At 43.1% G+C, this 14,755-nt stretch overlaps 1 protein-coding gene across 1 annotated transcript in view; it reads left to right on the plus strand.

Moving 5' to 3' along the window:
• LOC125695811 (dual specificity Calcium/calmodulin-dependent 3',5'-cyclic nucleotide phosphodiesterase 1C-like) overlaps positions 1-12,498 on the plus strand; it is a 305,234-nt gene extending 292,736 nt beyond the window's left edge. The window contains exons 19-20 of the mRNA XM_048950775.1: positions 1,736-1,801; positions 10,454-12,498. Of these exons, the coding sequence (XP_048806732.1) occupies positions 1,736-1,801; positions 10,454-10,623 (236 nt within the window). The 3' untranslated portion in view covers positions 10,624-12,498. The remainder of the gene's footprint in view (positions 1-1,735; positions 1,802-10,453) is intronic.
• The last annotated feature ends 2,257 nt before the right edge of the window (positions 12,499-14,755 follow it).

The following is a 14,755-nucleotide window of genomic DNA, read 5'->3' on the forward strand; positions in this document are numbered from 1 at the left end:
CCTCGTGCTGCCAATGTCTGCATGTAAACACAAGATGTGTTCCTGAAGTCAGAGGTGCACTCAGTCCCACTACAGTTATGAGACTGTTGGAGCTGGTTCCAAAACGAGATGCTACTTTATATTCTGAGACCTAATAGTGTACCTCAGCCAGGGTTACGTTCTCATTTAGATTTCTCACCTTCCCCGAATCCAGCTTTTAAAGATGGGGCATTTTTTCTTTAAATCTGAAACATGTTTATAAAGTGACAGCAAATGCTATTGCCGTCTTTGATTGTCTGTGTTTCATCATTTAAACAGGGGGAAAACCCATTATCCAATAATACACATAGCTGCCTCACAAAATTAATTGCAGGTGAAGATGGCAATTTCACATGTAGAGTATTAGAGCCTGTCGAGGCATTGCATTGGCTCTGCTGGTGTTTGAGCACAAAGATACCCCAAGTCTTCGGATCTCTCACGAGGAGGTTGGAATCACAGCTCATAAGAGCAGGTCAGTCAACAGCAACACACGGTGCTCACACCCACTGTGATTTTTTTCCCCGTGCCACTTGGAGCATGTGTGTATGTCCCACAGGTATCCTGTGCTCCGTGTTGCTTACCAGCTTCCTTTCACAACATTTCAACTGCATCTCTACGTACCACCTCCTACAAAGTATTCTTATGCCAGGGGTGAAATTGGCTTAGGCCGCAGGTAGACTTAGGAGGCAGCTGTGAACTAGAATTTTCCCATACCACTGCTGTTTTTCTATTTGATTTTCTGCTTAAAAAAAGGAAAAAATCGTGGTAAAACAGTGGGAGAACTAAGCCATTCTCTCCGAGGAAGTTGTACAGTTCACAGACATTCAATACAACCCTGAAAGGCTTCATGCATTCCTTTTTTATTGAAATTCAAGCTTTAATTCGTTCCTTGCCTCTCTGAGAGGTTCACTGCTGTATTGATTTTCTGAGGAACATTCAGTGTGGTCATCCCTGTCCTGTTCATATTATGCCTTCTTACTGGCTTAATCTGATTCCTGATTTACATTCAATCTCACAAGTAGAGGTGAATGTATTTCTGAAAGATATTGGGGGTTTTTATGTTGTTGACTGGTCTTTGAATCAAAAATCCAGCCTGTCACATAGCATGAGAGGAGAAAACGTTGCTTGGAAATGGCATCTAATGACCTGGATGACTTAACTCCTCTTGCACATGCAGTACCGGAGTCTCTTCCCTGCTGTGTATAGCCAGTGGTAGAAATGTCCTGAGCCACTGCCAACCCGTGCTTCCCAAAGCGAGGTCAGCTGTTTGCTGAACCACCACAGAGCAAGGTAAGTGCTGTGTTACTGTCCTCAGACCCACCCTGGACAATAACACGGGTCTGTGCCAGTTTTATGAGGGCATGGAGACAGCTGAAGAGAAAGCTCTCTGAGATGTGGTGCTGGTCTGTGGAGCCAAAGGTTTGGAAACTCACGATTGCTGTGAAACTGCCAGGATGACCGCCCAAAGTCGGTAAGTGATAAACAGAAGAAAAGGTGTTTCATGTTCATTTCTCTTGATGGAAAGGTCTCTCGGAGTGAGGCAGTTTGCCATGTCTCACGGGGAAGTTATCCCAGCATAAAACACACTGAAAAGAATGGCAGAAAGAGGATACCAAACACCTGGCAGTGTAGCAGCACTACAAAAAAGGCATTTCTGTGGCTAGCAGGATTATTACCATTCATTCACCTCTGCTGAAACCACTCTTTCTCTTTCAAGGTCCAGCACGACTTTTGGGAGTCTCACTGGGCTCCGGTCCCTCAGCAAACCGCCTCACACTGCCAGGTCAGTCAGTACCACCTCTCTATCCTGTTCTGGAAGAAAGCACTCGTGGTCTCTGCTGCTGGGGAGATGGGCATAAACTGGTGACTGCTGTGTATGACATGAAAAAAGTTATATCTGTTCACTGGGTTCAACAACTGAACTGTTGTTTTTAAAGTTCTTCACCACATTTCATTTGGTTTTAAACAAGTATCTTATGTTTCTTCTTTACTGTGAGAGTTGTGAGGTGCTGGAACAGCTGCCCAGAGAGGCTGTGGATGCCCCGTCCATCCCTGGAGGTGTTCAAGGCCAGGTTGGATGGGGCCCAGGGCAGCCTGGGCTGGTATTAAATGGGGAGGTTGGTGGCCCTGCATGTGGCAGGGGGTTGGGGATTCATGAGGTCCCTTCCAACCCTGGCCATTCTGTGGTTCTGTTTTGTGGCTCGCAGAGCAGGCTCCACAGACAGTCTTAATTCCATCAGGAAATTAACCTGGGCCTTTCTTGTGGATCCTGATGGGAAAAAGCGAAGCTGCTTTGTCTACCCAAGTGTGGGGTTTTTTTTGTCCTTCTCATCTTCGATATGCTGCTGTTGATATTTCACCACGATAGTCATTTTCTTATTCCCTTCAGCTTTGTTTGACAAAAGCATCAGAATGAAAGGAGAGGAATACAGAGCACTTATATAAAATAATAGCTTAGTTTTGACAAATTGTCAAGGTACGTCTTCTCATGGGCATTACACAAGGGAATTCAAGCATGCGTAATTCACAGTCATTGAAAGAAAGGGTAAAACAGTAGGAAGTCAACAAGAAATCACCAAGAAAGAATCTCAGGAAAGCGCCGTAAAAAGTTTTGCTGACGCTGTTCTTGTCAGTGGCTGCTGTGCCAGCAGGTGAGGTATGGCGTGGCTCCATACAGCGACACCAACGTGCCCTACTGCATTGCTGTGCTTTAGTGGCTCTCCAAGATGCTCCTGACGCGACGCCTTTCTGCAGCCACCACCTTGGCAGGCTGTTTGGCCAGACAGAGCTGCAGCCACTGCCTGGGTGCCCCTGAGGAAATGAGAGGGCAGAAGTGTCAGCGTTTTCAAAACAGTGTTTTCTTCTTAGTGGCACAGTGTGCTCTGTGCAGTGCTCTCCTGTTAGAAAACAAAAGATGATTATGGAATCTAACATTTAAACCTCTGGGCACAATGGTGCCACAGGAACTCCCAGGCAGCCCCAGGCAGTTTTAGAAAGAAAGTGCAGTCAGTAAATACCACAAACGCATCCTCTTCTCCTTGACAGCACCTCACCACTGACAGTGGCAATAAGTGTGAGCTCTGTGTATTGCCTGTGGTTAAATTCTTGTACTTATATCCATTGGGCAGCTACTACTTTGGATGTTTTCTCCCAGAATGTTCTTGCAGGTGGTATTTAGAGGTCTTGTTCTTTGGAGATTTTTCTTTTCCCAAAGAAGAAAACGCCATGTTTTGTCAAAGGAAAAAATGTGGAATCAAACATTCTTGTCACACTCCAGCCATAACTTCCAGCTAATGTAAAGAGGTCTAATTTCAAAACAAGCACACTTTTTGTATGTTTTGGCATAGGGCCCTTCTTCATTTTTAACAAGCAGTGTTTACGCATCATTATTTCATCCATTTTTCCAATGCTGTGTCACTTTCAATCAATCAGTGCTTTAATGGATACTTGCAAACAACAAATCCTGGGTTCCCTTTTATGTGTAATACTTCTCATCCTTCAGACCACCAAAGGAATAGGTAGGTATAGCATATAGTACAGAAGGGAGGGTTTGCCACAAGCTACCAGGTACAGTCCCTTCTTTACTGCTGAATTGCTGGGTGACCTTGCTCCAGTGGTTCTTGTGTGCCCCAATTTATTTGATCGAGGGATCTGTGAACTGTCCAGATTAGAAAGCCAGTAGGGAAGATGCTTTATGAGAAGGGAGAAGTCAACTCAGTAACATCCCTTTTTGCTGAAGGACACTTCGTGTTGGTTCTGCCTCTCTTGCAGCACTCATTGTGACAATCTCATCTGGTAAAGATGTAAAGGTCCCTTCAGGCTGGCACGTAGGGAAATTAGGACCTGTGTTTTGATTCTCTCTTTGTTAAAGATGTTAAAGATGTACACCTTAGTGTACATGCACGCATTAATCAGGAACTCAGGGTTTTCTCTGTTTGGCTGCTGAACACTGGCACCTTCCTGCACGTGTCCTGTTACTGTGGCTTACAGCACAAATTATTTACTCTGATACAGTAAGCAAAACAGCCCTTCCTATGCAGCTATTCAGAAGAAGTGACGAGAAGCAGATAACAGTGCCCTATTTTCTATTTATATAGCCCAGTGATGCATTTTGTTTACAGCCTTTTGTTTACATGCCCTATATGATGACATTTCAGGCGGGTTGCTTTTGCTGGAGGCAGGCACTAATTAATGTGTAGTTAAGAAATAGTGTGCTGTAACTACACACACACACACACACACACTATTTTCTATTTGAGAAAATGTTACTGTCTCACTGTTCTTTCTGTGAATCTCATGCAGTATCTTGAGAAAGAAAGAGAAACTCTGTTTTGTGGGATTTAGTCACTCCTGAGGAAGTGAAGCTGACAAGAAGAGGCCATGCAGGCACATGAGCCTTTTACCTCTTTCCCAGCCAGCTGGTTGCTCGTACCCATCACCGACTTTTCAATCTCCAATTACCAACCCCAAGAAGTTGCACAGCTGGGCAAGGTTTATGAGGTTAAGCAGCTGTGTATGGGAGGCCTGCCAGGGCTCCCAGCAGCAGCCAGTGTTCTTGGAACCAGAGAAATTTCTGGCTATCCTCTCTTCCTGTCTTACTAGAAGTCTCTCAGACCCACAGGCTGTACTTCTACTCTTCTGTGATGCATCCCAAGCAGCAGAACGGTATGTGAAGGTCAACTTTTTCTCCCTTCCTTTTACAGATTTCACGCTCCCTCCAGAACTGCCAATTTTATACATATATGTATGTTTTACATATCTGTATATGTATATATAGATATATGTATATTTGATACAGGACAAGTGGGAAAGCTGAGAAGTAAGAATTCTTTATTTCATTTGAATTTTTGATTCACTTATTTGGCTACAGAGCTGCAGAAAACTGATAAATTACAGAAAATTCAGAGTATGAAGATAAGAGTGCAGGACCCCATTAAAGGCTAGTTTTATTCACTGGAACATTATAAAGAGAAGAAAAGTCTGACGTTGTCGTTGGGGGTAGGGTTCCTTCCCCATGTGCTTCTCTTCTGAGTACAAAGAAAACTAATACAGCAGGTGATAGCCACCAACCCGTTTGCTACAAGCTGAAACACGTCTTCATATTCTTTAAAGTTGGATCTTGTGCTGCATTATGAGACAGGAACTTGCACAATTCAGGTTGTCACATAAGGCTTAATGGTAATGTAGGAGATTGCTGGGCTTGGGGGAAAGCACAATATGTGTTCAGTAGATTCAAAACCATATCTGGACAGAAGACTCTCATCCTTAGTTATTAAACCCTCAGCTATTTCATAGAATCATAGAGTTGCTCAGTTTGGAAAAGACCCTCAAGATCAAGTCCAACCCTAACCTAACCATACTACCTGAGCCCTCACAACCCACCACTAAATCATGTCCCTGAGCACCACATCCAAATGGTTTTAAACGCCTCCAGGGATGGTGACTCAATCACCTCCCTGGGGAGCCTATTCCAGTGATTAACAACCCTTTCTGTAAGGAAGTTTCTCCTGATATCCAACATAAACTTACCCTGGTGCAACTTGGGGCTGTTTCCCCTCATCCTGTCACCAGTGAGAAAAGACTGACCCTGCTCTTACTGCCAGCACCTTTCAGGTATTTGAAGAGAGCAGTAAGGTCTCCCCTCAGCCTCCTTTTCCCCAGACTAAACAGCCCCAGTTCCTTCAGTCTCTCCTCACAGGCCATGTTCTCCAGCCTTGCTGCCCTTCTTTGGACCTGCTCCAGCACCTCCATGTCCTTTCTGCACTGAGGCACCCAAAACTGAACACAGCACTAGAAGTGAGGCCTCACCAGTGCTGAATACAGGGCAGGATGACTTCCCTGGTCCTGCTCACCATTTCTGATACAAGCCAGGATGCCTTTGGCCTTCTTGGCCACCTGGGCACACTGCTGGCTCATATTTAACTGACCGTCAGTACAGCCCGGCCATCCAGTCAGTGTTTCACCCAGCAGATGTGTGCCCATCCAAACCATGACAGCCAGCTTCTCCATGAGGATGTTGTAGGGGGCAGCCAAGTCCAGGTAGACTACATCGACATCCATCAATTTCCATAGTGACTCCACAAGAGATAGGTGTCTTTAGACTCTCTCCCTGAGGTGTCCCATTAGAGAAAACAGCAAGCAGATTTTCTTAACGTTCCCAGGAGACTAATTCTCACCAAGTTTAGAACATTTCTTGAGCATTTGAGTGCCTCCAAGGAAATAGCGTCACAGTTCTCTCATTCCTTTGTCCTGCAGATTCTCCTGTTATTACAATGCCTGCTTTGTTGACAAAGAAGGTAAAAAGGAGAAAGAGGAAGCCCTCCTGAGCATAATCCTTGGATTTAACAGCAGAATGGAGAACAAGGAACATCAAGGATACCTGATTTTTCTGAATCATCTCCCATTAAAAATGCCCAATTAAGTAATTCTCTCCCTTCACTGGTGAATTATTTAGCTAAATAAGTAAATCTCCTTGAAGAGTCAAAAAGCCTTTCAACTTCCTGCTATTCCTCCTCCTACGACTTTCTTCATCCTGCCTGCAGGGTAGTTGAAGGTAAAAGTTGTCATAGCTGCCCAGGGGGCTGAGACATGAGGGGAGGTGGCAGAAGTTCTGTCTTCAGGAGGTCCCTGCAGGCCACCAGCTGCAGATGGTTTGGCAATGAAACAGGTCCCTGTCTTGTCCATGCTCCGCCTTGGGCTTTTTAGTGCTTGCCTGTCTGGAGAGGAGTGCCTGTCTGCACCAAGCTGTGTCCCAGACACTTTCTACCCCAGTTCCCCTACAAAGCCCCTCGTTAGACAAGGGTACTTGAGAGAGGCAACAGTGCCTCACCCCCATCCTTAAACTGGACATGATGTCTTGTAGAGCCTCCTCCAGTGCCACTGCTGTCGAGGAAGTGAGGCATGTGTCATGGTTGGGCCTCCCTTCATGCAAAAGTGTTGTGTTGTTGTGGAGAGCTTGTGGTAGGGAGCTGGGGGCAGATGTGGGAGCTGAGCAGCCCTTAAGGGTTTTCTCCCTACCACTCTCATGCTTTCTTCCCTGCTGCCTTTCATTTCCCTCCAGCACGAATTACCAGCAGTGACCATTCAAATCCGATTTGGAAACAACAGCTGATTGTGTTCCTAGTTTTTATCTGAACCAAACTATTTCCCAGCAAGTGTTCTGAGTAAAAATGATTTATTCATTCAGTGACTGTAGAGATGACATTAAAGAAATGAGCATTTCAATGACTTTTTTGAAGGGATGTGCCTTGTGAATGAGTAGAAATGTTTATATCTGCTTTAAAATGCTTGAAAAGGAAAGTGATATCAGTGTTTTGCTTTATCTTATTTTCTGGTCAGAGTGGAAATACTATGTAATAGCAAAGTGTTGCTACAACAACTTCTAACAGTTTGAAATACTCAAGGTGATGACTGTTTTGGAACCCACATTCACCATAATTTCCTCCCAGCTGCAACAAGGCCAAAACCATTGCAGATCCGTACAATGTAAAAACTGAATTTCTAGGAGATTCAGTGGAACAAAGAGCATTCCAGCTGGAATTCTGACATAATCCCTGTGTACTATGGCAGTCCCTTGGGTGCAAGCTCAGATGTGAAATGCTCACTGCATTCAGCCATCGTGGGGCAAACTCTTTAGTAAACTGTTTTGTCCTCTTCAACTTCTCTGTGGCACTGAAAGTATTGGCACTGGCTGCTCTATCAATTCAAGGGCCCCTCCTACAAGCAATTAGTTTTTGATGAGCTCAGTAATTGGTCTTACCCAGTGGGTGGATGGCATGTTTTAGCTTCAGTTAAGAAGGCAGAACTTGGGTATTTTGGTACCCCTGTGTGTTTTTTTGATGTTTGTTTGTTTGTTTTGTTTTTTTTTCTGATTCATAGATGAATGGCTTTAACTGTGGCAAATTCAATCACCTGCCCATCTCTATATGCGCCTTCACTTCCAAATGAGACTGTCATGTATTAGCTACAGCTCCTCATAGGAGCATCCATCACTGCTCGTATAAAAGAGCAGCTTCTGGTGTAGTGCCTCAAGCTATTAATCTATCTAATGTTGTGTGGTTTGTAGCTGGCTGCTTTTGTGTTATGCATGGGAGGGGACAGATGAGGAAATAAACTTTTTTTTCTTTCCCATAAACATTTGTACAAGGTGAAGGTTTTTTTTGCTCTGGCACCTGTTAATTGGTCTGTTATAAATGTGTTTGTAGGTGTCCTCAAATCCTGCCCTACTTTAACTCAGAATTTGCAGTTAAACCTAAGACCTATCAGATCCAACATACAAGGGTTTGATAACAACTTGGAAGCAGAGAAAGAGCACTATCTTCCCTTCTGCAGCTTGTTTGAAAGTACAGACATTACCTAAAGATATGTGAGTCTCTCATGAAGGGCACAGAGTGCTACAAGGATGGCAGCCTTAACTGAGGTGTTGCAAGCAGAACCTGAGGACCGGTGTTGGGTGGAATGTTCTTAGCAGCCTACACAGTGAATTAAACAACTTTTTCATTTGAAATTGTCTAGTAAGCAGCAGGTTTTGTGTTCCTTAATATCTGTGATGATTATTGTACCTTAAGCAAATCAAGGCATGATGTAGGGCGTGTGTTTTCATCAAGCACCAAGGAGGAGTCCTGACTTTCCTGAAAAAACAGGAAAACTACGTCAAAGAAGGGATAAGAGGAAATATAGTGTGGATGGCAGCCTAGCAAAATCCGTGGTTTGCATGGATGCTATGCTGGGTGGTCAGGGTAAAGTGGGGTTAAAACACCCTTAGCTTCCATGCTTAATCAGTGTCTGAACATCACTGAAATAAGCTCTATATATGTGTTGCTGCTTGTGTAACTATTCTAGTCTACACTGGCACTGTTCAGATAACTTCTTTTCTTCTATTTCATGAGATCCATAAACTATTGAGACTCACAAAAATTCTATTAGTTTTTTTATTTTTATTCCTTTTTTAAAATGGAGAAAGTAGAATGAATAAAATAGGCTCAGATCACATGAAAAGTCAGTGAGAGACCAGGGAAATGAGCTCCAGAGTCGAAAGAGAGTGTCTTCTCCTCAGTATCGTCTACCTTGAGTCAATAAAGCCAAAAGAAATCCAATGGTGTGAGCTCCCCTTATCAGCTCCTGTACAAATATGACAAATGGCACTGTCAGTGTCCTGGATAAATCCCTTGTGTTTATTAGCCAAGTCATTTCTGCTGACAACAACTCCAGTAAACGTTCTCCCATGCTGAGCAATGGAAAATCCAATAGCAGTTTGGCTGAATCCATGCTGACTTAAGAAAATGAAATGAATCTGGAAAGTGAATGTGCCTCAAAGAACAGTAACTCACCCAATGGATGATTTGAATATTAATGGATGTCAGTCTAGTCTAGTTGAGGACATGAAAGAACATGACTATGCAGAAATTATAATAACAGAAATATGAAGAAAATAGAAATAATAGAAATACGTATTTCTAGAGTTTATGAAGTGCATAGTTTTTTTGCTTCCCAAGACATTTTGGAGTACAGTTACTCACTTTGAGGACAAGATGGGGCTGAGATGTGTGTTAGTATCTGCTGTTACCTAGCTCACACAGGGGAGCCTTCTTTCACTCCTTAGGATTCACGCTGAGCAATGACTTTTTTGAAGTGCTTATCAGACCAACTACTGTCTGGTTACTTGGTTATTTTGCAGGTAGTAAGTAAACAAAAGACAAATACATTTTGATTGTAGCCATGTTTGTTTTTTATTTTTTATTTTCCCTGTGTAAGACGTAAGGAAGCAAAGTATGAATTCGAACAGATGTGGTCAAAAAGCTGAGAAACATCAGATCCAGATGGGAGATGTGTGACTTCCACAAAGTTCTCTCAAAAATCATACAAGGCCTCAGATCCACCTGTTCTTGAACTCTGGGGAAAAACGGTCTCTGTCCAGATTTATTGCCTCAAAATCATCTTGTTCAATGAATTGTATTTTGAAAACAGTGAAGTGTTTTGCTATCTACGTGAAGGCGGGTAAAAAGAAAGCTTGCTTCCTCATTCAGATTTTTAGGAACTTTCATCTTCTGCCTAAACTGTTGTTTTTTAACCCTGAGAACATTTCCTTGGGATTCACCTGTATTGGTCTGGGACTCCGGGAGGTCTGAATAAGGACATGATTTCAAGATCAGGTATTCTGAAATGCTTAATGGCCCAGATTTCAATGTTGAAGATGTCTGTTGTTCATTCTGAAGTCTTACATCTGTATTTCTAACACATACTTCACATCTTTTTGCATTCCAGAACCTTTTCCTAACCCTTTGTATCTATCCATTAACCCAAGAATGTATTGACAGCCAAGGCAGAAATCCTCTGTTATGCAGACAGTCAGTGCTGAGCAGAATTAATTTCAAGCCCACCAGTGAGTAAATGCTAAGCACAGTAACCACTGTTGTTCTTGCTTTGTCACTGACAGCCATCAAACCGCAGCTGTGTCACCTCAACAGGCCCACCCACAGCTCAGGATCCTATTTTCCTGCCTTCCACAAGAAATCAGAGGAACATCCTGTGAGGTATAAACTCCTTGACCAAAGGGGAAGGATGAAAAAGATCCAGAACATTTCTCAGAGCTGGACTAGGAAATAGCAGAAGAGCTGAAGAGGCATCCATCCGGAATGAAGCTCCTCACGGGCTGGTGAAGGATGCTGTGCAACCACTGCAGGGCCATACTGCATTGTACAGCAGCTGTTAATCCTAGATAAAAGCAAGTGTGGGATTTAACTAAATATAATGAACATTTTCCTAGAAATGTTCTCAATAGCCTTCTTATTTTTGAAGTGTACACTCACCTAGTGATAAAATATTGGACTGTTACCTTAAAATGCAATTGTATACCACTCTTTCCTGTCAAATTAAGGAAGCCAATGCTTTTTTAGATTGTTGAGCTTGTTATAATGTTCTCACTGTGACTTACTGCCTAGCACAGATAGTACAACTCCCATTTCAGGCAGCTTAAGAAAGATTTTCCTTGCCAAATTGAATTTGTTCCCTTACCATAGTGTGGTAGGTGCTCAGGAGAATGAAGGTAAGAGGTTGGAATATAAATTGTTTCACTCACTAGGGAAAAGAAGACATAGCAGGACATTAAAATTGTGCCTCGTGTGACCTCAGCTGTATGTTTATTAGTTCTGTGGCGTTAATTTATCTCAATGAGATCCCATGTGTTCTTGTGGTGCACTGTATCCCACGGACCTGAGATTCTTCACTCTGTGAAGGATTTGCTCTCATTCCTACATTTTATGCTGTGAGAAACAGTGGCAAAAAACTGCCTTTCTTCTTCATGCCCCTGGTGATTTATATCAGCTCTCCCAGCTGATGAAGTCTGTTCTGTTTCTACTGTCCTTACAGGGAAACTACTTATTCTACTTTTTATCTTCCTTGCTGATCCTCTCTATATCTTTTTTTAATCTCTATTTGAGAAGACCTGAACTGCACATGATACTCACTATGCAGGTATACCAGACATTCTGCCAATTACACTGAAGTAAGCTTCCTCTTCTTTTCTTCTTCTTCTCCTTTTCTTTTTTTCTTTTTTACTTTACTTTCCTTATTTCTCTGCCCTGCTTGTCTTCATCTCCTACCAGCACCTTTTCCAAACCACATCTTCTGGATAAGCACAGTGAACAGCAGAGAGTTTAATTCTCCCCGACTGTGAAGGCTGACCATTTTATGCCTTCCCCATAACTCCCACTGTTAACCAGTTATTTATCCATGTTAAGTTCATAAGTTAAGATCTTCTCCCAGCCGGTGTCAGACCAGTAGCTGTGACAGCAGGACCTTCTCAACGTGTCTTCTGGAAATCCCTATGGCTTCCTCCAGAGAACTCTCAAAAGGTGTGTGAGGCAGGGTTTCTCCTGTAAAAACTGCACTGATCTATGTTGTATCTACGGCTGCATCGACTAATTCTATTATTCACATTTCCTAAAAGTCGATTCATTGTGAAATCATATTCTGGTATATATATATATATCAGAATGTCCAACATCAGAACTGCACCAGTGTATGCAAGTAACACTGCTGTATGAGAGTACAGTACAGTACAACACAGCTGGTTGTTGCATGAACAGATCTGGGGCATCCTCTCCTGTCTGTTAGAGATCACTGCAATTCCAGGTGTACTTGCCCTGTGTGGCACCTTTTCACAGCATTTTCCTAGAAATGTCCACAAACACAGCAGACAGCTGACCAGGCGCTCTGATGTCCCCGTGTCACTTATTTTTGTCTGCTTGATACTTGTGGCGTTGACCTTAAGCACCATCAGAACTCATGACCCTAGCAGCCGGGCTGGATTACTGCCTGAACTAAATGCAGAGAGGAATGCGCTTCAAAGCCATCTGTTTATGAAATGGGAATATAACTCTAGGAATTTCCTGAGAATTATATTTTGCTGTAAAGTACCCGCAATGTTTTACATAAGCAGGCTGTACTGAAACTCAAAATTATACTATTCTTCCAAACTCATTTTCTGTCTGTGTTGTTTCCTTTGCTTCAGGACAGTTTACCAGCTAACACAGTCCTGTGCCATCAACATCTTAAATGGGATTGGATTTTGTCCTTACTCTCCTGACTCACACTCTCTCCTTTGTCATGAAGCAGAGAGAAGTCACAATCTTGATTTTACTGCTGGGTAGTTAAGGGAAATGAACTGATTTACCTGAGGTCTCACTATTCTTGGCTGCTAAAAACTTAATCCTGTTCTGATCAGATTCTTCTTTGCTCACATTCTTCTTCAACCGAACCCACGCTGTGCTGTGTTGCTCTGTAATGGAGTCCCCTCTTAGAAAGTCAGTATATTCACCTGACTGGCATAAAGGGGTTTTATGTTTCATTTTTTCTGGAGCTAAGGCAGGTGGAGGCAGATTGTGGCAGATTGTGATTTGCATTGGAAAGATGTCTCACGATGTCCCTTCCCTCTTCCAAAGCTTCCTGCTCTAAGTCTAAGAAAGTACTTTAAAGAGAGGGAGAAAGGATGTTTGTGCAGGCTGCTCCTTGGAAATGTTGGGCACGTCATGAAAACTACTCCTAAGGGAAACTGGTTGTGTTAGTGGCAGCCAGCCCAGTGCACGGAATGTATGCTTGGAGAGGATGTGCTCCTCTGCTCAGTCCAACCCTGCCATCTAGCGTACACCAAAGGGAAATTTTCTAGCTACGAAGAAAGGGAATCTGTGTTATTTGAGGGAGGACTAGCTTTGCAACGTGCTCTACTTTTTATTTTCATTTTTATTTTTTAATCTCAGTGATTTCCGAAATAACCTCTTGTTAGCAATGTAGAATTTAGTCCAGAGTGACCCCTGATGCCATTTAGATTTTATTATGAATTATTCATTGCAATTGCATAATTTATTGTGTTTGGTTTTGTTTGTTTCTTTGCTTGCTTTTCCTGTTCAGGGTATTTGTGAATTGAGTCTTTGCTCCAATCGCTGGGTCGCTATGCAAGTAAGTTTGGTGCTGGTTTTTGAGAGGGAGTTTTTGTCCTCGTTTTCTTTTTGTTTGTTCGTTTGTTTTAGAAAAGAAAGTCTGAATTGAAAACCTAAATGTTCAGATCAACGCTGAGTGAGGCACAGGGAGGCCTCTGTCATTCTGTCTGTTTTATGTAGGTCTGTATCTAAAAGAGTAAAGAATAGGAAAGAAGATTGGCTCCCATGTCCTTAAGGGCAATCAGAGCAGCAAAAAAAGAGATTGAAGGAGAAAGGGGAAAGGAGGAACAAGGGGCTTTGTCTCAGCATCATGAATGAGTCATTCATGGGTCTTTTTAGGTGACGAAACAGATGGGTTCACAAGGCAAATTTGGTTCTGGACAGGACATGTCCCCACTTCCTTCTCCCTACTTGTAGCTTTTTGTTCACTCCTGCTGCTCAGCTGACTGATCAGCATGAGTCCTTCAGGCTGATCTCTCACTATCTTCTTCCATGTAGTCCGCGTGGGGCCACAATGAGTGAAGAGAAATTGTCTTGGTGTGCACATAAAATACACAATGTAGTTAACGTCCAAGTCATGTGTAAATCATAAAACTTATTTTTTTATATTTTCTTATTAAAACAAAAGCAGAGAGAAACAAAATCATAAAACTAGTGGGATATTTGACTTGTTTTTAAGAAACTAATGCACCAGTGTCTGGTTCAATGGAAGGGAGGTCTGTGTCCTCCCCAGGTTATCCAGGCTCAACCGAGTTTGACTGAATCAAACACACAGCACCAACAATCAGTCCTCTAAATGTGCCATCTGCACCAGAGGCCTTCACAAAAAGCCATGAGCCAAAGGCAAAAAAGCTACGAATGAGCTGAGAGGGGACTGAGAGTGTCAGCCCACGGGCAGCTTACTAGTTAATTTATTCACTGCAGAGGAAACAAACACTGCCCTTTCCTCTTCACCTGATGGTAGGGTCTGAACACATGCTGTTTGAGGTACACTAGGGTCAACTAATAGGGAACAGCCACTGACACACAGTATCCCCTGCCCCAAAGCTGTCTTTTCAATACCCCTATTCCAGAGATTGCAGAGATCCAAGCTGCTTATCTAGAGCCATGACTGACACCCAGCTGTACTTTGTGCTGCCATGGAGGGCCTGACTTCACCTTAAACAAGGAGAGAACAGGCTGAGGACAGCAAACCCTAGTTGCTCTTCTTTTCCTCGGGGTGGAAGGTCGCAAGGACCTCACAGCCCTTCCAGTGCACTCGCCTGTAGTCCCATTGTGACTGCCCAGAGCACAGTGGGCCC

Source organism: Lagopus muta, chromosome 7, assembly GCF_023343835.1.
Source record: "Lagopus muta isolate bLagMut1 chromosome 7, bLagMut1 primary, whole genome shotgun sequence".
NCBI classification, from domain to species: Eukaryota; Metazoa; Chordata; class Aves; order Galliformes; family Phasianidae; genus Lagopus; species Lagopus muta.